The sequence below is a fragment of the Lutra lutra genome, chromosome 5 (assembly GCF_902655055.1).
Source record: "Lutra lutra chromosome 5, mLutLut1.2, whole genome shotgun sequence".
NCBI classification, from domain to species: domain Eukaryota; kingdom Metazoa; phylum Chordata; class Mammalia; order Carnivora; family Mustelidae; genus Lutra; species Lutra lutra.
Window position 1 is genome coordinate 13,586,005 of NC_062282.1, and position 24,254 is coordinate 13,610,258.

The 24,254-nt window shown below is 44.3% G+C and overlaps 1 protein-coding gene across 1 annotated transcript in view; it reads right to left on the reverse strand.

The window, feature by feature from the left end:
• Positions 1-24,254, reverse strand: part of MYO10 (myosin X) — a 218,148-nt gene that overhangs the window by 64,729 nt on the left and 129,165 nt on the right. Inside the window, exons 10-19 of the mRNA XM_047731876.1 lie at positions 20,248-20,377; positions 18,611-18,729; positions 17,389-17,535; positions 17,097-17,197; positions 16,916-16,982; positions 16,446-16,538; positions 15,744-15,812; positions 15,468-15,550; positions 12,881-12,989; positions 10,061-10,141 (exon numbers count right to left, since the gene is read on the reverse strand). Of these exons, the coding sequence (XP_047587832.1) occupies positions 10,061-10,141; positions 12,881-12,989; positions 15,468-15,550; positions 15,744-15,812; positions 16,446-16,538; positions 16,916-16,982; positions 17,097-17,197; positions 17,389-17,535; positions 18,611-18,729; positions 20,248-20,377 (999 nt within the window). The remainder of the gene's footprint in view (positions 1-10,060; positions 10,142-12,880; positions 12,990-15,467; positions 15,551-15,743; positions 15,813-16,445; positions 16,539-16,915; positions 16,983-17,096; positions 17,198-17,388; positions 17,536-18,610; positions 18,730-20,247; positions 20,378-24,254) is intronic.

Genomic DNA, 24,254 nt, shown 5'->3' on the forward strand with positions numbered 1-24,254 from the left:
TTTATATGGAGGAGGGGTGGAAGCAAAACCCAGTTGCCAACTGTGGTGGTGGTTTTATTACTGTTACTGGGTCGTAGCATTTCTGTGTATCAGGGAAAGAGCCAGCCTGAGGCAGGACCAGGGGGACACCCCAGAGTCAAAGGCCAACACAGCGAAATGCTGAAGACACTAGGAGGGGCAGAGGGCCTCCTCCATGGCTGTGAGGAGACCCAGCGAGGCTTACTAAGTCTCTGAGCCCAAGCACCACTACAACCTTGGCTCTTTGCTCCAGAGTCACCCAGGGGGATCACTGCTTTGGGAACTGGCTCTCTGTAAAGTTGCTGGGTGGGCAGTGGTAGCTTTTTAGAACACAGTCACTCACAGAAATCTCACATTAAGGGGGCTGCCTGTGAAAATGCCAACGCAAGGCCATTTAAGTTAGCCACCCCCCAAATCAATCACTCAATCAATCACCCCAGTTTGCATAAAACACAGAGATAGTCTGAGACTGGGATTGGCTCAAATGTCAGACTGGGGCTGCTCTTCTGATTGGTGGCTATTTCCAGAAGTTCAGGAGCAACAGCCAAAGTTGAAATGCACAGCTGGGAGGCTGAGGGGGGGAGGCCGTGACTGTCTATGGCAGTGGGCACAGGGGAAAATGTTTACCCCATGCCCGCAGTTTGGCACCTCCCAGGTCGGAAGCCAGCAGGACAGAACCCGCAGATCTCTGTAATCAGAGTCTTCCCAAAAAGTATCCTTTAACAGGGGAGGGAGTGTTTTTCGGTCACTCAAGCCAGCCTGCGAGGCAGTGGGATTCTGAACCTGGGGACCTCCGTATTGAGATGTGGGTATGGAAACTCAGTCTGAGAGAGGCAGAAGTAGGTGGTACTTTTCCCATTGGTGCCTAACAATCCACTTTCCCTCACGGTGGTCATTAATTTTATGTCAGATTCATGGCTGGGAGATTGTTAGACCTGATGGTGAAACCTCACACACAGGGTTTTCACCCAGCACTGGAAATGTTATTTCCCTGAAAGCAGATTTGGCTAAGTAGCTGTCAGCCGCATTATTATTCGCTTCTTTTAAATGTAAGTCAATTTCATATGAAAGACCACCTTCACATTTAAAACTTGCTCCCTTAAAGGGCACTTTTAGCAAATGAATGGAAATCAACAGAACGCACATTCGAGCCTGGTGGAGACAGAGATCAGCATTTCAGTCGCTCTTCATTATGTTCTTTCTTTGGGGACACTTTGGGGAGACTAAGAGAATCTCAACAAACAGCGCCTGATCAGGTGTATCTAGGCAGACTGTGAAATCCTGGCTCCAGTGTGCCTGTGCCAAATCCGCATAAGACAGTCAACAGGACCAGGAGACTCCAGACCCCCCTCCATCCCCACATTCGTGTACAAACCGGTGTACAATACAATTTAAAAAGAAAGGCTTCTTCTCGGGCAGAGTTCCTTAAAACGTTCACCCAAAGTACAAGGCGAGGAAAAGCTACAGGTCTGTAGTGTGTACTTTTAAAGTGAAATGCCTCGCGATGACCCATTCAAACAAAAGAAACCACTGCCAGCGACGTCCCCTACTAACCTCATTAAAAACGAGCTTTCCTACAGAAAGCAAATTCTCTACCAGGAACATACCCCATTATCGATGACTGCTCAGACAACGTCCCTTGTGCGGACAAAGTGTTTGCAGTTCGAACTCCTGAGTGCGATCCAAATCAACACTTAACTGCCTGGTTTAGAAATTAAACCTTTCTGATGCTCAGAGAGATGGGAAAGCCTGTTTCTCCCAGGCTTAAAATGCTTCCCCACCGACTCTAACCCCACCGTGATCGTTCCTGGGCCTGTGAAACTCTTAAGCGGCTCAAAAAAGAGAAAGACTCCTACCTTGGGTTCCTCGTGCCCCTTCAGTGTCTGTCCACTGTAAATGGCTGCATCTTTAGCAGCCCGGGACACAAAAACGGGCTTTCTTCAGCTCACTGCTGTTCCCAGGCTCTGATGCCGCGTCCTGAGCTCTGCCTGCTTAATTCATTCCTGATTCTACTGAAAGGAAGGCCAGCCCGGGGAGGCTGGCGGGGTAGCAGTTGCTGGAGACGGTTTTAACTGCAGGAGCAAACTGACCACCTCCCCTGCCCCAACAGACGTGTGAAGACACTTGAAGCTCCCCTCCCCCCAATTTTCAAAGAGAGCCTATTACTGAAAAAGAAAAAGCCACGAGACAAAATCGAGCAATTTAGTGGTGACCTTGGAAAGTCGACCCTGAGAACAACACTCTTTACTGGAGCAGAGCTTCATTTGTGCCTATTATCCCGGACTTTGCATAGCGCCGCTGAATGGTTGCCATGACAACATGGTAAACAGGATTGGAGTGACCCCGGAGGGGTGTAATGGGATTGTTTTGTTCAGGGCAAAGAATGGTTGCTTTAATGCTTCCTTTACTAAAATGTCCTGAAGAGGTAATGCTGCCTTTTTATGAGGCATCTGTAGGGGATGTTCTCTAAAGTCAAAGATGTTAGCCATGGGTGCTCTAGTTACAGGAGAGCAGGTAACAAGTGGGGCAATCAGAAAGACAGGAAGAATTCTGGAAGGTTCCTCAATGCAGGGCACATTTTCCAGGAAGTATGTGGCGGAAACAGAACCATCTCCAAAGGCTGTAAGACCAGCAGAGGAGTCAAAGGGGCTGATGATCGAGAGAGAGCGCTAAGATGTCCTAGCTCCCTCCTGCTCCCTGGAGAAAAAGCATCTCCCCCGTTTTCTCAGGTGGTTTTTGCAGGTTTCTTCCACATAGAACAGTATCCTTTGCATTTTATCCTGCACAACAGAGACCTAATTCTCAGTGCTTTGTCTTTTGGCCAATCAGGAACAATCCTATTCTTGGGAACCATTACTTGAGAAAACGTTCGTGGTATTGGGAATAGACTGGGAATATTGTGCATTCTGACTCTTCCTGACCCTGTGCATGTCAAAACTCAGAACCTTACAATACAGTTAGCTTTAATGTTCATTTTGGACCTTAGAATACTGGTTCATTAATTGTAATAAACATGATAAAGTCATGTAGAAGGTTAACATGAGGGAAAACTCTGTGTTTGTGTGTGTGTGTGTAAGTGGGATGGAGAGTGATATGGAAACTCCATGCTCTATGCTCAAATTTTCTGTAAGTTTAAAGTTTTCTAAAAATATAAAGTCAATTTTAGGGGCACCTGGCTGGCTCAGCTGGGAGAGTATCCCACTCTTGATCTCGGGGGTCATGCATTCAAGCCCCACATTGGATGTAGAGATTACTTCTAAAGAAATAAAAGATAAAGTCAATTTTTAAAAATTAAAATAAGTGTTCATCCCATAACAGTGTCAAGGAGTAAAGAAAATTTAAAAAAAAACAAACAAACAAACAAACCAAAAAACACACACAGGAGCAATTGCGACAATCTGCCAAAGATAGGTGATTTAAAACTAAACCCAAAAAGGAAAAGGAATGGCAACAGTCTTAGGAAGCTTTTCCTGTGAACCAGCCTAAACCGGGCTTGGAATCTGTAAGGACAGAGTGACCTCATGCCCTGTGTGTGGCAGGAATGGAGCACAACCACCCGTGACCTTGGTGTAGGGTACCAAGGAATGACCCTGTGCTGCAGGCAACCCCGGGAGTGCCCAGAGGGAGAGCAGCCGGGGCGAGGGACAAGAGGGGCCTTAGTAAACACGGTCCTGGGCAAACAGCCACCCACAGAAGAACAGTAAAAACATGAACACGAGACAAGCGCAGACTGCATATTCAGGCGAGCAAAACTCTCCCAAACCAACTGCCCACAAGAGCCCTGCGATAGTCTAGCACTGTGTGCTGATGTTTGAAAGCCTGAATCATATTGAGGATATCGCCCCAATACCAACCTCCTGGAATATCTCCAGGTGACTTCCACCTACAGCAGTCAGAGGATCCAGAAGCAAATAACATGCCTTATATAAATTAACTAGAATGAAACCTGTAGCGGTCAGGTTTCAAAGTTAGCAAGTCCGCAGGTGCCCGGCTGGCTCAGTCTGTGGGGCACGGGCTCTTGTAAGTCAGAGCCCCACACTGGGTGCGGAGGTTATTAAAGATAAAAATCTTTAAAAAAAAAAAGTAGCAGGTTAAGTTTTTATCTTGGTAAAGTTAAGCACTCCTATACCACGAGTGAGCTCACATTGTGCTTGGATAAGCAATTCAATTCACCATTTACTGAGCACAGACAGTGGCCTGGACACTGAGCTAGGCAGCAAAGACAGGAAAGTACGTCCTACAAAGCTGTACCTGGTTAAGATCTTCCCTATTTCTGGGACCCTTTATTCAGAAAATAGGATTAGGGTAGAGAGAACAATGACTAAAAACAAAAAGTTGCGGCAAGTAAGATCAGTTAGGCTAAGGACAAGTAGGAAGAATAAAATGAAAGAGAAAAAGATTTAGGAAGAACAGAACAAAAATTCAAGGTAGGAAATAAGACACATCATCATCAGAACATTTTTTTTTTTAAGAACTTCCTTTTTTTTAAAAGACCTCACTTACTATTTGACAGACAGAGATCACAAGCAGGCAGAGAGGCAGACAGAGAGATGAAGGGAAGCAGGCTCCCTGCTGAGCAGAGAGCCCAATGTGGGGCTTGATCCCAGGACTCTGGGATCATGACCTGAGCCAAAGGCAGAGGCTTTAACCCACTGAGCCACCCAGGCGCCCCAATCATCAGAATATTTTAAAGAAATGTTTGGTCTTTAAAGAGGAAAAAAAGGATGGGGAGAAGGGACTGCCTGGCTGGTTCAGTCTGTAGATCATGTGACTCTTGATCTCAGGGTCCTGAGTTCAAGCCCCACCCCCCACAAAAACCCAAAAACAAAAACCAAAAAAATAAGAAAACAAGGGGCAGGCAGCACCTGGATCACACAAATATTAGTCCCCAGTACTGAATGTGCTGAGTTCATTAATTCATCCATGGCATCACGGGGCCTCTGGAAATAGAAGGTTTAGGTTTTCATGATGTCCGCGCGGCGCCCTCACTTCCTGTGTGCCGGCAGCCTGTCTCGGGTATCGTCCAAGGGAGGGCTCCCATCCGATACGAACGGTGGCACCACGACAGGCAGGGATACAGGTCATCAGGATTCATTTAAGTGCAGAGCGCGGGCATCCTCTCAAGTCCTCGAAGACCAGCATGTGAGAAGGCTGATAGGTCCCTGCTTAGGGCTCACAGAAGGGGCTCCAAGACAAGGCCACCACGGTGGGGCTAGCCCCATCCCAGCTCTGTACTCCGCCTGATATTCCAATTTCCAGCAACTATGACCGCAGAGCCCGTCACAGACCTCACCGTTTCCCTTCCTCTGGGGCCTCCCCTTGGCACATCCCACTCCTCACTCTTCCCTCTTCCCTTAGAGAAACCGCCCTCCCAGCAACTATCTCCGCCAGAAGCCATCCTCCAGCAGCCCTCAGCCCGGGGGTGATTCAGGGGACCCAGGTCCTGCCTTTCCACAGGCTGACAGAATCTTTGAGGAGACTGTTCTGCTGGCTTCAAAGCGTGAAGAGGATGCTACAGGAACGGAGGAGGACTCCCCCGAGAACCCGAGCGCGCCTCCCATCAAACCTCCAGAAGGCACCGTGAAGAGGGTCCGCCGGGCACGTGTGTGACAGGTGAGGACAGCCTGGCCTTCCCCACCTTCGAGGCTGGGAACTGGCAACAACCAGGGCCTCACAGCCCCAGAAGGCTTTGCTGATAGTTATCAGTCCGCTCCCTTCTTTAATTCTGTCCTGCACTTCCTCGGGGCTTTTCTGAGGAATGTTAATGACAGACTTTTCAGACTAGAACTCATTTGCTAAAACACCAGGTGGGGACAGAAGGGAGAGATCACAGGCCACAGGACACCCTTGGGGAGAAATTCTGCAGAAGGGAAGCAGGTTTCCTTTGTTAGGGAAATCTCTTGGTGTTGGTTGGGGCACTCTGAGCCAGAAGCTAGCACTGGCCAACAAATCACAGCAGAAAGATGCTAACCGGCTACAGTGCCGTCTAAAAATTGTCTCATGGAGAAGTCCACCGTATGTAAACTCCAAAATTCTAAGCCGACCAGAAGATGACAGCCTGCAGTGCCGTGTCAGGCAAAGAATTAACTAGAATTAACTGCACACAAGCCCCGATGGAGAGGGAGGCTTTTTTTAAGTTTTTACTTTAATTCCAGCATAGTTAACACACAGGGTAAGAATGGTTTCAGGTATACAATATAGTGACTCAACAATATATCCCTGGTGGGGCGCCTGGGTGGCTCAGTGGGTTAAGCCGCTGCCTTCGGCTCAGGTCATGATCTCAGGGTCCTGGGATCGAGCCCCGCATCGGGCTCTCTGCTCAGCAGGGAGCCTGCTTCCTCCTCTCTCTCTGCCTGCCTCTCTGCCTACTTGTGATCTCTCTCTGTCAAATAAAAAAAAAAAAAAAAAAAAAAAAAAAAAAAAAAACAATATATCCCTGGTGCTCACCACAAGTGAACTCCTTAATCCCCATCCCCTCATCCCCTCCCCTCTGGTGACCCTCAGTCTGTTCCTCATAGCCAGGAGCCCGTTTCGTGGTTTGCCCCTCTTTTTTCCCCTTTGTTTTGTTTCTTAAATTTCACATATGAGTGAAATCATATGTTATTTGTCTTTCTCTGACTTATTTCATTTAACGTAATACCTTCTAGCTCCATCCATGTCTTTGCAACTGGCAAGATTTCATTCCTTTTTCATGGCTGAGTAATATTCCATTGTAGTAAGAAGTAGGCTTTTTTTTTTTAAATTTTTTAATATTTTATTTATTTATTTGAGAGAGAGAGAGACAGTGAGAGAGAGCATGAGCGAGGAGAAGGTCAGAGGGAGAAGCAGACTCCCCGTGGAGCTGGGAGCCTGATGTGGGACTCGATCCCGGGACTCCAGGATCATGACCTGAGCTGAAGGCAGTCGCTTAACCAACTGAGCCACCCAGGCGCCCAGAAGTAGGCTTTTTAAAATTCGCCTCCTAACTTAGCACCAGAACTTCTCAACGCTAGTGGAATATCTTTTATACAACACCTAAGGTTAGCTACCTGTTGTTCCTAAAGAAAAAAGTCCACAACTATTAGAGCTGAATTGACATAATGTTCTAGCATTTCAGTTATATCTCCCTGCTTGCACTTGCTTTTCAAAGCAAAACACAAAAATCCCAAAAAACAAAAACCCTGTAATATTTCCCACAAAGGATTTCCAGATGCTTTAGGCCCAAGCACCCACTCCAACCCTCACACTTGTCAAGGAAGGGAGGCAGCCTGTCTGTCCTACAAGCTCAGGACCCACTGGGCAGTGTGCTCACACTCGCAAAGCTACCACCGGAGTCTTGGATATGCTGGACATGTTCCTAAAAGCACAAAGCAATTCCTCCACTTTCTCTAATGCCACATTTCCTTAGGTCACAGGCTTTAAAGCCACTGTTTTTATCCCTCTGGTCACAGAATTTTCAAAAATAAACCCTCCAGAATCTGCCCAAACCCATGAGCCATGTTCCTGAATGATCCACAATATAAACCTCATACATGTAAGCTCGAATACATCCTTTCAAGGTTCCCTGATGAACAAATGACTGGTAAAGGGTATGAGGCAGGAAGAGACAATATCATCCCTTTGCACCAGAAATATATACTTCCCATCTATGGGGAGACGGCAGGTAAGATTTTCCTCATGAAATTTCTAGAAGCACCAAAGAAAACTCATAATAACCTCCAAAGGAGGGTTGTTTACACACATTTCATAGACCATCATCACCAGTAACATCTGATATTTTCAATGGAACCAAAGGAATCCTAAGCAAGTCATAATTAACTATTTCCATATTCTAATTAGCATTTTCACACTTCAAATCACACCTACATCTTGAGCCTCAGACAAGTCGGTTCACGTGTCTGAGCCTTTACTTTCTGGTTGCATTTAAAATGGTACCAACATGGTTTTCCAGAGTCTCCTACGGCCCATCTCTTGGTGAGCATTAATTAGCGTCTGCCAGGGGTCAGGTGACTGAGAGACTGTAAGCAGTACAGAGGAAATAGGAGGTTGGGCTGGCTCATTTCTTTAAATGCAAAAACCAAAGCAATTAGCACAGCCGAATCCCAGCCAGAAAAAATAAACATCAAAAAGAGATCATTTCTTCAACACTCTGCCTGCTGAAGGGTTTTCAAGCAGGCCTAATTTCAAAAGCGATTACACTTTAAAGGAAAAATTTCATGTCATCCAAGAAAGAAATCAAATACGGGAGACACCGGTTTCTCAAAATAAAATTTCTATCCTTACAGTAGTGCTGGTTTGGCGAGTCCCCATTTCACTGAATCTAAGACACCAAACCCGATAACCTGCATGACAGGTGACACATTCCTAAGATGGGAAAAGAGCCCCAATTAAACTACGGCTCGCCAAAAGTTGTAAAATGCAGCCCAACACCCAGGCCCTTAAATTTTGGGAAAAAATGGCACGCTTGAAGGATGAAATATGGTATTATTAACACTGCTGTAAAGAGAGGAAGAGGAATGGGTCAAACGTTTCTTATGAGTATAGACCCAAAGCGTGAAGTCCATTTGTATTGTAAATACTGTCCACTGAGGTTCTAAAGGGAAAATATAAATCAGCTGACATGGTATATTATTATGTCTTGACTAGTAATTTCCTACACTGGGTCCCCAAACTACATATTGTGTATGCTGCCATGTTTGTGATTATCAAAGACATCGGGATATACATTAGCAATGGAAAGACGAGCTACTCTTTTAAGCTACCAGAGCAGAGGCACAGATCTTCCACATAGGACCCGTCTCAGCCGCTCTGCTGAGGGACAAATACCAAATTCCCCACCATCGCAGCTCATAGCAAGCTAGCAGACTTAACAGAGTTAGCTAGCAAACTTGGTTAAAGAAAGCATCCACTCTTCCCTTCCTAGAAGACAGAGTTCAATTTTGTGGTTCTAAGAAACATTTTTAAACCATAAATGAGGAATCACTAATATTAAAGTCACAGGCAACTGGTAAACAAGATAAAAAGATCTATCATCAGCAAAGTCATCAGAATGCAACACAAGTCTCACGAGAGAACAGCTCAGGTCAGCTTCCTTTGCTCAAGCCTTATGAGAATAGCACTAAGTTTTTCAACATGAAGGACCAATGACCTTTCTGTCTTGTAGAAGGGAGGGTGATTTCTCTATTTGGGGGGTTACTAAGAGCTGATATTTCCCAAATCAAGACGATTTCCACTTTTTAACATTTTAGGGCGGGGTGCCCATTTAGTCTTGGATTTAGCAACTAGAGGCATTGAATATTAAATTTTCTTTTTGTTTTTTTTTTAAAGATTTTATTTATTTATTTGACAGACAGAGATCACAAGTAGGCAGAGAGGCAGGCAGAGAGAGAGAGGAAGGGAAGCAGGTTCCCTGCTGAGCAGAGAGCCCTATGTGGGGCTCGATCCCAGGACCCTGGGATCATGACCTGAGCCAAAAGCAGAGGCCTCAACCCACTGAGCCACCCAGGCACCCCAAATTTTCTTTGTTTAGATGGCTTCTCATAACACTCATATTGTTTCTAATCAGGCTATGGCATTAAAAAGCTGACCTCACAGAGCCTACCCACGAAAACTGACCATGGCAGCCTTTCAGGAGTTCTCAAATTAGGCCTGACCACAGGGTTAGGGTCCTTCAAAATCAGCGCTGCTACTTAGAATACAGACTCTTCACCGTGTTTAACAAGAAAGCAACATGAAAAAAGAAATCAACCACAAAACCTACACCAACTATCTCTTCCAAATAGAAGCCTGCCCAAGAATTTCAAACAAATCCTCAAAAAAACAAAAAAAATTGTGAAAGCTTCACAACGTTTCCTTTTAAACTAGATTTCTTTAGCATAAGAGCATCCTTCAGAAGCAGACAAACAGGCCCAAAAGACAAAGGGAATTTTTCCATTTAATGTTAGGTTATAATAACGTCATATACACTTCGAACCATCAATGATGAATGGACTTTAGAGAAAGTGCCCCAGGAGGCGGTGTCTTTAAAGACCCAACCCCAGTCTAGCACTGCTGTAAATCTTACCTTCTGCGTATTTGGCTTGATACAGCGAACAAAGAAAGGATTAGAGGAGCTTAGCGTCGCCATTAAGGAATGCAGAGAGTCCTAGTAGAAAGGAAAAAGTATATGTTGACTTAGTCTTTACTATGCCATTCTTTCGATTTCTCATCATTTTAGGCAATGATCAGAAACAGGAATAAAAACCAATATCAACCATAGGATTAATAAGAATTTTTATTTTTAACATTGTCATTGTAATATAAAATAAAGCCAAGATCCTACAATTCGTAGACATGATTTCACAGTATACAAAGCTCATTTGTCACTTCCTTGAAATAGTATCATTAAAAACAAAAATTAAAACATCGTGTTAACCAGCAAAAAAGCAACCCTAGGCTATTTCAATGTTGCATACAGAAAACCTGTTCTCTCCCCTCAGAGTTCTTTTTCTCCTAATTCATCATTTCCATCAAAATGACCGTCTATACGAGTATTCCACCATCTCTCAACTCTTACCCTCAAATCACCAGGCAGATCAATCTTCTGTAATACTGCCTTTTTTTTTTTTTAAGATTTTTTTGCTGTGGTGGTTGTGAAGAATTTTTAACATTTCCCAAAGCAGACAGAGTTTATAATGAGCACTCCTCCCCGGCTTCAGCTTGTGGCTAATCTGGCTTCCTCGTCTGCATACATACTATGCCCACCTCTCCCAGGAAAGCAAATCCCAGATAGCACATCAGCTCATCACTCAAGTGTCAGGATGTGTTACCAAAAGCTAGACACTGTCAAACACGTATGTAACCGCCGTTATCATCATCCTAAAAAGCTTTAACAGGAATTCCTTAATACCAATATTAAAAGAAGCAACTGTCTCCAATTTCATATTAAATCTTCAAGTATCTCAAATTTCATAATTTTTAAATGGTCTGTTCTCGGGGCTCCTGGGTGGCTCAGCTGGTTAAGCATCCGACCCTGGGTTTCAGCTCAGGTCATGATCTCAGGGTCATGAGATCGAGTCCTGTGTGAGGATCCGTACTCAGCCCAGAGTCTGCTTGAGGAGTCTCTCCCCCTGCCCCTCTCCCGGCACTCTATCTCTCTCGAATGAATAAATTTAAAAAAAAAAATGCTTCTTTGAAATCAGAATGTAAATGAAGTTCTCATGTTGCAGCTGACGGGTCTTTCGGTCTCTTTTAAACCACTGGTCTTCCCTCCATTACTGGCTCTTTTTTCTTCTCACGATCTTGCGGATGACAGCGGGTCTCTACAGCACTACACTGAGGTACTACTTCTCTGCTTCAAAAGCTTTAGGATTTCTCACAGATGACAAAATGGCATCGCACACATGTCCCTTCATGGCTTCTGGTATCGGTTTAACTCCATACGAACTTCCTGTCAGCTGGTCCCCTCTAGTCACAGTTTTCCAGCGACAGAACTCAACGCTCCTGTCTCAGGACCCCTTTCTCCTGCCTGGTCTCTCGACCCAGAAGGCCTGCCCACTCTTTGCCATTTCCTTGATTCCCAGAGCAATATGACTGGATAACCACGAAGCCTTCCAAGGCAACTCCAGGCGATGCCGCCCTGGAGAAAGGTAACGTAACAATTCCACTGGAAGGCGAAGAGTCTAGGTTTTAGAGTCAGACAGGTTCAGCTCAGATCCTAGTTTCAGTCCTCAGAGGGACTGAAGGGGTTTCCATCTCTCTAAACCTCAGTTTTCTCATCTGTGAAATGGGGACCACAGTACGCATTTAAAAGATCGCAGGAGAAACGAACAAGACCGCGTGCAGGAAGCAATGAGCCCAGTGACTGGTACATAATACATACACTGCAAGTGGCCCCTCTTTTTTATTATAACCTACCTGGGTCAAACCCGCCCGTCATATCACACAATCCAGCACCGTCAGCAACACTGGTGTGTCCCTGGCTCATGGCCAGCTGCCCGATACGACAGACCTCATACAGAACCCCACCGGAGCCATCCCGCTCTGAAGAACTAAATGAAAGACCCTTTGAGGGCAGATTTAATAAATGTCTATAGACGGACATGCCTGCATTTCTCTTCACGTTGGGATCTGTTACTTGGGGATGAAACAGAACAATTACGTTCAGAAAATGGTCTTTGTATGCTCTATCTCTAAACTTTCTAAAATGGCCAAATATTTATTTATTTATTTATTTATTTATTAAGAGTCTATTTCTTCATTTGACAGAGAGAGAGAGAGATCACAAGTAGGCAGAGAGGCAGGCAGAGAGAGAGGGGGAAGCAGGCTCACCGCTGAGCAGAGAGCCCTATGCAGGGCTCGATCCCAAGACCCTGAGATCATGACCCGAGTCAAAGGCAGACGTTTAACCCACTGAGCCACTCAGGCGCCCCAAAAATGGCCAAATATTTAAAATGCAAAAAGAATGGTCCTTATTTTCCCTGAATTCTGGGTTTATGCACACGGTAACTGACACTGATCTTATTTAAATATGTGGTCACTTGGTCCTTATTCCTAACTACAAGACTGTCAACATACCTGGGAAAAGTACAAAAATCCAAACACAGAAAGAAATATGCTCTATATTCATCAGAGCCTTTAAATACAAATCAAAGTGACCCCACATGGCCCATCATTCCTTCAACTTAGAATAAGTAGTTATTTGTTTCTAACAAGACCAAAAAAAAGTCTACATGTTTTCATCTGACTCAGAAAAAGTGTATTTTGAAAGCACGGTCTGGTGCCGTAAAAGAGAAAAAAAAAAAAAAATAAACACTTCCGTGGACCTCACACCCCCCCAGTTCTTGCTTTCAACTCCTAAAACCATAGCAACCGTGGACTCATGGAAGTCGGCAGTGAGACTAACCTTGAACTGTGAGCTGACCGTGGGCCGTCGATGTTTGCTTCCACATTTCAAGGTATCCTGGTTATTGTGGCTTGAGACGTGTTCGAACAGGTCATAGATGAAGTCGAATCTGTGCAAGCAGAGAGCAGAAGGGCCGTGAGTGGCCCAATTACTAGGTGCTGGATTACAGTCATGATTATGCCTGTTCCCACTGGAAGTGACCCACGGAGTCCAGGAAGAGCCGGGCAGCTTCCAAAAATTTCAAAGCAACCACTGCCAAAGAGCTTTACACTGGGAAAAAAAAAAACGTGTCCACCTTCTGAGCCCTAGGGTCTTGCAGAAGAGAAGCGGATGGGGATGGAAGTGACCCAGGGAGACAGGCCACCGAGGAGTGCTGTGTTCCCAAGGGCCACCTAAGTTCCTTGCAGCCTTGACGTCTCTGCCTGGAGGAGGGAGATGTTTCTGCACATCTCACACAGTGTCTCGCAGGCCCACCCAGTTCACAGGGGAAAGCGCTCACCTGCTGTGAAGCCCATGAGTGTTTTTATCCTGCCTCCAACCCTTCCAAGCTATGCGGCTTGGGAAGATGCTGGACTTAGCTTCATTTTTCATTTGAGAAATGAGGGTAATTTTAGAATTTATGTTATTGCTAAAAAGTACTACGAAATTGCCACTACTAATAAAAAGTAGGGCACCTGGGTGGCTCAGTGGGTTAAACCTCTGCCTTCAGCTCAGGTCATGGTCTCAGGGTCCTGGGATCAAGCCCTGCATCGGGCTCTCTGCTCAGCGGTGAGCCTGCTTCTTCCTCTCTCTCTGCCTGCCTCTCTGCCTACTTACGATCTCTCTGTCAAATAAATAAATGAAATCTTTAAAAAAAAAAAAAAGTAAAAGGCTTCTTGATAACTTCTTATCTTTCTAGCATAGAAGATGCTCCAGCTACGGACTGTGAAGTCGGGGGGAGGGGCAGGTGGCTGCCCTGAGAGCAGGGAAGGCTGGGCCAACATCGGAGCATCCCTCCCTCCCAACACAGCAAGGTCAAGGCTGCTCAGACACTTCTCTCTTTGCCTCCATTGCTTTTTTGCTTTTATTCCAGGCTGCTATGTCGTGCTCTCCCTTTGAAGTTCTCTAACTGTGCTCTGAGCGCTTTGGAGAAAAGCTTGGGTTCTGTTAAAAAGTCACAGGTGTCAAAGGTGAAAGAGAGCAGAGCCAGCAACAGTCCGAGCCTCTCACAGTTTTGCCGGGAGAAACCTGGACTGGAACAGGAACTTCTTTACTCCAGTCACAAAATCCCTTTATGTAACCACAGAGGCAGCCAGTTAAACACCACCCTGCTGACCTCTGCACCCATGATCCTTCCACAGCCAAGGGTTTCTATTTAATGTCAAGGTCATTTTAAAATGTATTATTTAAAATCTGACAACTACGAAATTGCTTTGATAGATAACATGCTATGGTATTTTTAAAACATCACCACTATTATTATTTTTTTAACCTTTTTTTTTTTTTTTTTAAACTAAACTCTAGGGGTGCCTGGGTGGCTCAGTGGGTTAAAGCCTCTGCCTTCAGCTCAGGTCATGATCCCAGAGTCCTGGGATCAAGCCCCGCAATGGGCTCTCTGCTCAGCAAGGAGCCTGCTTCCTCCTCTCTCTCTCTGCCTGCCTCTCTGCCTACTTGTGATCTCTGTTTGTCAAGTAAATAAATAAAATCTTTAAAAAAAAAATAAAAGTAAGAACAGCTCACAGTTCTGTAAACGGGGAATCTTCCCACAGGAGAGTTAAAACAAATCTCCATTATCTTCCAGTTCTAAGCTGCTAAACTGACACTGGGGATGGGCTTCCTTCACCCCAATTCACAGCTGTCTGTGTGACCAGGTTGCCACTGACAGTTACATTCCTAACAGTCTTAGGGTTTTTAATAACGGTGCTACTTCCCTTCCTTGGATGATAAAAATTCGTTTCTGTTACAGATTCGTGCCAGATCTGAACCAAGTACCCACAGCTTCACCCCAAGCATTAATCCCCCCCTTTCTCTCGCACACAGCCTCCTGCTTTAATCCTCACAGACCAGCCAGCTACTGATGTGACCATGTGAATTTACAATTCATGAATGAACGTTTGAGTCTGTCATCTTAGTGGAGTTAATACTTGTTTATTTTTTCTGACATCCCTTAAACTAGAGACAGATGGGTCCAACAGACCCAAGGCTGAAACCAATTTGACACGGAGCTCTAAGCTTGTTGTGAAGAAAGGAGGTCATCCTGGTTAAGATCTTGGGTTCTGGAGCCCAGCAGAGCAAATCAAAAACTAGCTGTGGGCTCTTGGGCAAGGCACTCCACGGCTCCAAGAACTGGTTCATCTCCACACCAGGATTAAGAGTCTCTAACTCACAGATCCACACGCTGTGCTTAGAACACCTCACTGAATGGTTGTCACAACTACTCACATTTCTTTCTATATTTCGGTCATTTTATGAATGAAATATTGCCCATGAAAGGAGATAATAAACCAAGTTGCTTCCACATTAATTTTTTCTATACTTGTAAATCAAAAGCACTTGCACATATAATACTTTGCTTGTTAAGGATGTCTTGGGGAGGAGACTGACATACCGGCTTTCTCTTAGCAAGTTGAGAAGATCATCTCTAAAAGTGTCTCTGTTCTTCTCCAAGATGCCCCGAACATCATACTGCACCTGGTTTTTACAAAAAATAAACAAGAAATGGTACAACTGATCAAAAGAACAACTTCAGGTCATAGCATCTCCTCTAAGGGTCGGCCCCATGAAGAGAAGTCATTTTGGCACATTTACGACTGGCTTCTGAAATTACTGTTTCTCTAAATACCAAATGGGCAAATATTGCTAAGAATCTTAATTAGGAAGTTACCTCTCCAGCATAGTGTTTCACTCCGAAGTGGTTGACCGCAACTCTGGGCTTCACGTAGAAGTGGTTATTCTAATAAAGAAACAAATACAAATGCCTAATTTCACTTACTGATTTGCACCGGCTTCCCGAGAGAACTCACTACAACAGATCGTGAAAACAATTTGAAAAACCCACCACGCATCAGAGGCTGAGGTGAAAGCATGTGACACACTTTATCAAAACCATGTGGGTCTTGTCTGTTGTCACAGAAGTGAGGTTAAATTCTATACTCATCAACTAAATGTGGGCACGTTCTGACGAGTAGCCCCAAGTCTATCCCTTTAACTTATTTCAATGTAGTTCTAGCGACTGGGGAAGAGAGCTTTGGTTTGAGAAAAAATTATGTGTGCGGGGGCACCTGGGTAGCTCAGTGGGTTAAGCCTCTGCCCTCGGCTCAGGTCATGATCTTGGGTCCTGGGATCGAGCCCCACATCGGGCTCTCTGCTCAGCGGGAGCCGGCTTCCCCACCACCACCACCAACGCCCCCCGCCCCGCCTCTCTGCTGCTTGTGATCGCTGTCAAATAAATAAATAAAATCTTAAAAAAAAAAAATGTACATGTGTGAAGCACTGCGGAGCCAAGAGTACTGAAATATCTTATGTGTAACGTTATCTACAGATCTGCTACTCAGCCATAATCAAGAATTGGCAAGTTTTGACATACAGCATGTTGATTGTGTAACTTCTCCAATAAGGTGCTGTCTGTGGCTTGAGGAAAATGGCTTTCTTCATTGATAAGGGCTAGGAGACCAAGTTTCTAGAAGACAGAGAAGTAAAATGAATTAAAAGTTGAATGCCTCACAGTATTTCAGAGCCCCCTTCCCCCTCTCTCAAGTGTCCATTAAAGGAAAAGGCAGAGCATTTCTTGGTTTAAAAAAATTCAGAAAGATACTAGGAAGACATCCAACGAATTTAGTTCCATAGAAATAGGGAGTTCAACCAGACAATAGGTTTGAGGAAGCCAAGTATTTAAATTCAACCTTGCACATTTGCATGTATGTTTCCAAATGGTCCATTGTGTTCTAAACATTCACATCTTTGATGTGCATGTTTGCACAAGTGATTTGGTTCCCGTAAATATGAATCACCCAGCGAGACACCCTTGGGACTGCTACAATGCTTCAACAATGTTACCTTCTCAATTAGGTCCAAGCATTCACCATTGTCTATCCAGTCAATGTCTTCCCACACCAATCCCTCCCTGTAGCAAGATTTAAAAGGGCTAAGTTATAATAAAATAGAGCTTTAAAACTATCTAATTCAGTGGCTCATTTTTTTAAAAAAACTTTTGAAGTGGAATTCTATGAGTGCTTACCTGCTATACTCTAGTTGTTCCAGAGAAAATATATGCTTGTTGAAATATTCCTGAAGTTTCTCGTTTGCATAGTTTATATTGAACTGCTCGAAGTGATTAACCTAAGGGTGGGGGGAGCCGGAAACCATTCAACAAGTATCTTTCGTACCCTTACTAATATATATATACAGGTGAAGAAAAGAAAAAAAAAATCTGAAGAGAAATATATCAGTATTTATTCGAAGAGATTCACTCCCGATCAGCCAGTAAGTGACAGAGAAGAATTCGTGCCTCCCACTCCTCTGAAGCGTACCTCAAAGTTTTCGAATCCAAAGATGTCAAGAATGCCAATGGATTTAAAGTCATCTTTGCCTTTGATCCTGCTGTTAATCTTCTTAATCACCCACTCAAAGCAGCGTGCATAAAGTGCCATGGCCAAGGAGTCCCGGCTGTCTTCCGCCTGTGGGAGAGGAGACCGGTGACCGTCTCCCGCGGACCACGGGCTGCCCAGGCAGCAAGTCCATCCCTGTCCCCCTCGAAGACACACACACTGAACATGAGTAACACTGTGCACCTGATACCGAGTGGATCAGTGCCATCTAGGAAAACCCAGGTGTCTAAAGAAGGGAGCTCACTCACTCACTCTCCAGTAGGATTCACTAGGACCTCCTTTAAATACCAGGCTCTCATCTGAACCAGCATATGCACGGCTACGAATGTTACCAGGCTTAAGACAACAATTAAGGCCTGAGTTTTCTCAGGATCATCTTCGCATAAGCTACTTTTTAAGATATTTTTTTTTATTTAAAATATTTTTATTTATTTGAGAGAGAGAGCGACAGAGAGCGAGCGACACAGAGAGAGCATGAATGGGGTGAGGGGCAGAGGGAGAGGCCGTCTCCCCACTGCGCAGGGAGCCCGATACGGGGCTCGATCCCGGGATTCTGGGATCACGACCTGAGCTGAAGGCAGGCGCTTAACCGACTGAGCCACCCGGGCGCCCCTCATCGTCTGCTTTGTACACAGAACAAATTTCTTCTTGGCATGGCCAGCGCGTGTACTCACGGACATTAGATGGGCTGGCACACGTAACTGGCTCAAGGCAGGAGCAGAAGCAAAACTAAGTACTTCTGCGCAAGTAACAACCATAAATTACAATAGCTCCCGTGTATTTAGTACTTAAGTAACCGGTGTTTATTTACTATTATCCCTACAAGAATCTATGAATTAGGTATGAAAATCATCCCTGTCTTACGGAGGAGGAAACACACACAACGAGCGCACTCCCCACGAACAGAAAGTGCGTGTCGGGACTCGCACGCCCCAGACCCAGCCGCCTCGGAAACTCGGCGGCGCTGCGGCGCCGGAGAAAACGAGCAACTGTCTCCTCCCGTCGGCGGGGGAGCGGCGCCATCTTGATCACGAGCCAAACTCATGTGAGCGGCTTGTGGTAGTCACTGATTTGAATCCAAGCCATGAATCAGAACACGGAGGACTGTCCCCTGAAACACACTCTGAAGGCCAAGGGCACGCACCTGTTGGACGGTGAGAGGCGTCAGGATCTCCTCCCCCCTCAGGAACATGGATCGCTGCGTCAGAGCGTCCGTGAGCTGCGCGGAGTCCAGCCCGAGCAGCTCCGCGGACCTGCCCAAGGCTGGAGACGAAGGACGAGGGGAAAGAACAAAACGAAGGGGCATTGAGCCGAGAAGGAACGGGCCCCGGGACCCCAGAGCCGGCTCCGCACAGCGATACATTAAAGCAGAGAACGTTCCTCGACCCCTCAGGTGGAATTTACAGAGCCACGTTCTGTTGTAAGTCATCCACTCCCTCAATGGGTCTCAGGCTCGGAGCCGAGAACCTGATGTTGGACCAAGTGTGGTCCTGAGACCCGGAGGGCAGGGGCGACCCAAAACCTGCCAGGGGCTTTTCTGTGACACTAAGGGGTCCTTGGCTATTTTACTCTCATTCCCTTACCACGACACAGGAGTCTCCTAGTGCTACATGACACGTGCTCTCTCCACAATCTGAATGCAGAGGCAGATAAGAGAATCCAGCTGTCCTCCGCAACATCTGATATTTTAAAAGTCAGGAAAAATGTAAGATTTTATTTGAGACAGAGAAAGAGAGAGCACAAGCAGGAGTGGCAGAGGGAGAAGCAGGCTCCCCGCTGAGCAACGAGCCTAAGGCGGGACTTGATCCCAGAATCCTGAGATCATGACCTGAGCTGAGGGAGACGCTTAACTGACTGAGCCACCTGGGGCCCCACAATGTCACTATTCTCACAGATTTTGTTTTGAAGACAGTCTTTTAAATAAAAAAATAGGATTACTTTAATATGCAATGGTTTTTTTATGGTTATTTCAAAATTAATTAGTGTTTTTTTTTTTTTTTTTTTTTTTTTACAACACCTCAGTTGATTTCTAAAGCAGTAACATGAACAGACATGACCCACATAAACAATAGCTCTTTGGAGTTCTCTATGGTTTCAAGATGATTCAGAGGTGCTGGGACCAAATGTCTCAGAACCGCTGACCTACAGCACTGTCCTCACCTTGAGCCATTTCAAGCTTTACCTTTACCGCATCCAACCCCCAAGGTTTCATGCCCTACACACTGCTTCCATCGGGAAAGTTCCAAAAATAAATACAGAAATCACTCCAGGAAAAGGACAACTGACGTGGCGATGTGCGTGTTAATTTTTAGTCTTGACAACACATCAGTGAGGCACTTTATAGATGAGAAATCACTAGCGTTGGGGATACATAACTCCGGGAACTAGCCCGTGACAGAGCTGGACTGTGGACAGCATTTTTGCTCAAGAATGGTCTTCTCCAGGCCACCACATCACCACTCAAGAACTATGCGAAAGAAAGCAACACAGCACCCCTGACATTTTTCTGTATCTAATCCTCATTGCTCATATTTCTTTATTGGGTCCATTTTCCTCCTCCCTTGCTAAGAATGAGAACACGGCCACCATCCCCTGCAGTAATCCCTCGTCATAGGCTTGGACCCTTTCTTAGCTGCCGGTTCCCATCAATTACAAAGTACTCCAGGTCTCTGCCCAGGGTCAGAAAGCTCTTTCTGCGAAAGGCCAGACAGTAAATATTTCAGGTCTAAGTTGCCTATGAGGAAAAAGCCAAGGAAGGGAGAAAGGGAGGGGCCATCTTACCTGTTTTGAAGGACACTTGGGCCCCACCAGCGGTGATAAATTCTATGTTCCCAAGATGTAACACACCAGCCAGCAACCTCAAAACCTCCCGAACTTCTTCTTTGCTGAACTGCATCACTTCCATTGCCGTCTGAAAGAAAAGCAACGTATTTGAGTTTTGTTGTTTTTCTTCCATATTAAAGAAAATGAAAAACTCATTACTGAATAAAATTGTTAGGTATTGTCCTAAAGGCAAGTATTGTTCTAAAGGCAAGAAAACAAGAAATAGATTCATGACCAGTCGCTTATAAATGATAAAGATTTGCAAAGGCACCCATAAAAGAATGCAATATTAAGGAAGAACTGTGGAATGAGGAGAGGTCATCCAATCAATGACATAAAGTGAGATATCTGCCTTCTTAGGTACAAGCCAGCCGGTGACACCACAGGAGAACTACCTGAGAGTCACAGTAATGACAGTGAAAAGGGGAAGGCTTCCTGGGACTGCTCCAGTGTAAATTCCGGGGCCTTTCCTTAATGATGAAATGCAGTAGGGATCCAAGCCAGAAGTATAAAATTCTCTATTAGGAACTCTGTAGGTGTCCTTCCATTATGATTTAGAAGCCATATCCTTGTCAAGAAAAAAACCACACCTTTTCCCCAACTGAGGACAGAATTGTTGGTAATACCAATGAAAATGACCTACCAAGAGCACACGGGCCCACAATGTAATAATCGTGACAACGACAATCACTTCAGGGGGTTAGGAAGGAAACCGTGCGCCACTCTGAAGCAGTGGAAAAGGAAACAAATGGGGATTTAAAATGTGGAAAGTTTAACTTCTTTACAAGGAAAAAACAAAACTGAAATGAAAGACAGAAACAATAGGCAGCAAAACAATTCAAAAATTATAAGGGAAGGAGCAATAGCTTGGCCATAATAAAAGATTCACGAACAACAGAAATAAAATGGGCATTTCTTATAGGAGCATACGCAAATCCTTCCCAGAGGTCAAACAGTACAAATCAAAGAAAATCTGAGATCGCTTCTATTAAATTAGCAAAACACTTGTGAATGAGAAACCTAAAACTGGAGAAACTGGGACATTAATGCACTCGTCACTGGTGCCATAAGTTACTATAATCTTTTTGGAAAACAAGCTTACATGACAGTATTGTGTTGGTCATGCATGTACATAAACGTACAATGTTCAGAGAGGTTCAGTAACTTTCACAGGACTGCACAACCAAGGTTCAAATTCAGCCCCAATGATCCTAGAGTTCACAAACTTATTATCCAGCCAATGTTGTCACTTTCTAAAAAAGAAAAAAGCAATCTTATGCAATCTTCATAACTTCCACGGTGGAAATTTATTCCAAGGAAAATCTCAACAGAAAAGGAAGTTCTATGAAATATTCACCGCAGTGTTCTAGTAACACATCAAGAAAAAAAGTCTAACTATCTTCTAATCAGACAAGTCAAATACAGCAATAGTTGAAAATAGTTCAATAGCTTAGAATAGTGTACACTTTGTAAAGGGAATTATGATCATCCAGAAACACGATTTATGACAGCTTTATATAAAAAGTTTAAAGTTATGTTATTGTTGGGGTGTCTGGCTAAACCATGGGACTCTTAATCTTGGGAGTCATGAGGTGGGTGTCAAAATTACTTAAAAAAAATAAAACCACTTTATCAGTCAATTTTTTAAAAATTTTATTTTTGTAACTTTTTTAAAAGTAATCTCTACACTCAGTGTGGGACTCGAACTTACAACCTGGAGATCAAGAGTTGGATGCTCTACCAAACGAGCCAGCCAGGAATCCCATAAGGAAAACCAGGCTGGGAAATAAATATACTGTACCGAAAATAGTTGCATTATTAGTGTTGGAAAAAAATTACAAACATTATGTTCCATCGTGTCTTTTAATGTTTCGACAATATTTTTACAACACTAATGGGTGAATGGATAAACAAATCAGTGCCTACTAATGGAATACCACTCACTAGAAAAGGAATGAACTGTGTTACGTATGATGTAGGTGAGTAAAAGGAGCTAGATAGGAGAATACCCATATGATCTCACCTACAAGAACCTCTACAAGAGACAAATCTATTGATTTATTCCTGAGAAGAGATCAGTGGTTTCCCAGGAGTAGGGTAGCTGGGAAGGGCCAAAGGAACTTTGGGAATAAAGAATAACCTTTTATTTTGATTGTGGGTGTGGGTACACAGGTAAGTAAATTCAAAATCCATTAAGATGTATACTTCAACTGGTAGCCTTTTATTATACATACACTGCATTTCAATAAATCTGGTTACAAATAATAAAAACACCATGAATTATTTAATCAGCGGTGAGAAGACTCATTTCATGGGTACAAACAGAAATTGACACAAAGAGTAAGAACTATTAGTCAAGTGCTTACCCATTAAAAAACATGGAAAAATAATTACTTGAATTTACTTATTCTGAAAGTTAAAAGCAAAAGATAGTTAAGAAATACAGAATAAGGGATGCCTGGATGTCTCAGTCATTAAGTTGTCTGCCTTTGGCTTAGGTCATGATCCTGGAGTCCCCAGATAGAGCCCCGCATTAGGTTCCCTGCTCTGTGGGGAGCCTGCTTCTCCCTCTCTCACTCCCCTTGCTTGTGTTCCCTGTCTCTCTGTGTCAAATAAATAAAATCTTTTTTTAAAGATTTTTTTTCATGTATTTGACAGAAATCACAAGGAGGCAGAGAGGCAGGCAGAGAGAAAGAGGGGGAGGCAGGCAGAGAGAAAGAGGGGGAAGCTGGCTCCCTGCTGAGTAGAGAGCCTGACATGGGGCTCGATCCCAGGACCCTGAGATCATGATCTGAGCTGAAGGCAGACTCGTAACCCACTGAGCCACCCAGGTGCCCCCATAAATAAAATCTTAAAAACAGGGCCGCCTGGGTGGCTCAGTGGGTTAAAGCCTCTGCCTTCGGCTCAGGTCATGATCCCAGGGTCCTGGGATCGAGCCCCGCGTTGGGCACTCTGCTCAGCGGGGAGCCTGCTTCCTCCTCTCTCTCTCTCTCTGCTTGCCTCTCTGCCTACTTGCGATCTCTGTCAAATAAATAAATAAAATCTTTAAAAAAAAAATCTTAAAAACACAAAACAAAACAGATTAATTTCTTATTCTTAAAATGGCAGTAAGGAACAAATCAAACATCAAAATAATTATAAAGCACCTACGCTGTGTAAAAGGCCATACTTTCCCTCTCTACAATTCAAGTTTTCCTTCCACAAGATGTATTCAACACTAACTTATAAAAATTCTTAGAGCACAGAATGATCACAGAAATGGGATCCTTCAGTGTTTAAGTCAACTACCTGCACTTTTATATAACACTAAATGGCAACAAGACAAGAAATTAATAAGACAAGAAAAATAAGAAAAAAAAAAAGAAGTTTGCAGTGGTAGAAAACGTCAAGCTATCAAATGAAAACTATCATAAAAGGCCTGATGAAAATAGTCTTGGCTAAGTTCTTAAAACACACACCAAAGTCATACATGGAGAGAGAAAGCAAACATAAAATGTGCTTACTGTGTTGATAAATTTGACTGCTGTCGATCTAACTGTAAGTGAATTAGGAGCGTGGTGAGAAGCAGTAATTGCATTAATCAGACCGCGGGGTAATTTAAAGGCTGCCCCAGTTGCCAGCAGTGTGGGCATGAGCGCTGGAACTGCCCCCAAGTGCCTCTCTCTCTCCAGTTGCAATCTCCACCCCTTCGGCCAGAGTAGCCCTTTTCATGCTTATTATCATTATCTTATTTTCTCAAGGATATGGCTCTAAGACTTAAACATGGTGGGGAATTCTCACTAGTTTGGAAGCACTAAACAGCAATTTAGTTATAATAAAACCGGCAGAAAGTTAAAATATTTTCAACAAAGTCCTTATTAGGTGCATTTAAAAAAAAAAAAAAAAAGGTGTTTGGGAAAATGAGGGTGGGCAGGGGGAAAGGAAAAGGATGACAAATATGTGATCTGGTCCCAACGGTTAAGGAC